Genomic DNA, 426 nt, shown 5'->3' on the forward strand with positions numbered 1-426 from the left:
AGCAAAAGGCACCACAAAATAGGTTTCTATTAAAGAGTCAAAAAATTGGCCCATCTCTCTTTTTTTTTTGTTGTTTCTTTTTTTTTTTCCGAAGCTGTAAATCAGGATGTTACATATAAATAGTTTCCCTATAAAAACGTCTTTGCCGTTAGCTAGTATTATAAGACAATTTCTGCTAAAATGAAAATAAAACATTTTGTTATACTTTTTTCCTTTTATAGAAAATAAAAATATTTTTATTTCTCGCTTCCCTCCTTCCCGCGGGCGGGGTCTCCGCCCTCCCGGAGACAGCGGGCGGCGGGCCCTAGAGCGGCGCCGAGTCCTGCGGGGCCCGCGCGGGCGGCGCGCGGCTGTGTCTGCTGCTGGCCCGCGTGCTGTGGCTGTCCAGGGAGTAGTAAGTCCTGCTGTCGGCCGCCGGGCACAGCG

The 426-nt window shown here is 47.9% G+C and overlaps 1 protein-coding gene across 1 annotated transcript in view; it reads right to left on the minus strand.

The window, feature by feature from the left end:
• Nucleotides 1-304: 304 nt before the first annotated feature.
• NRG2 (neuregulin 2) overlaps nt 305-426 on the minus strand; it is a 192,686-nt gene continuing 192,564 nt past the window's right edge. Inside the window, exon 11 of the mRNA XM_008056141.2 lies at nt 305-422. Coding sequence (XP_008054332.1) covers nt 305-422 — 118 coding nt within the window. The remainder of the gene's footprint in view (nt 423-426) is intronic.

This window comes from Carlito syrichta, unplaced genomic scaffold (genome assembly GCF_000164805.1).
Source record: "Carlito syrichta isolate Samal-C Ts95f unplaced genomic scaffold, Tarsius_syrichta-2.0.1 Scaffold302231, whole genome shotgun sequence".
In the NCBI taxonomy this organism is placed as follows: Eukaryota; Metazoa; Chordata; class Mammalia; order Primates; family Tarsiidae; genus Carlito; species Carlito syrichta.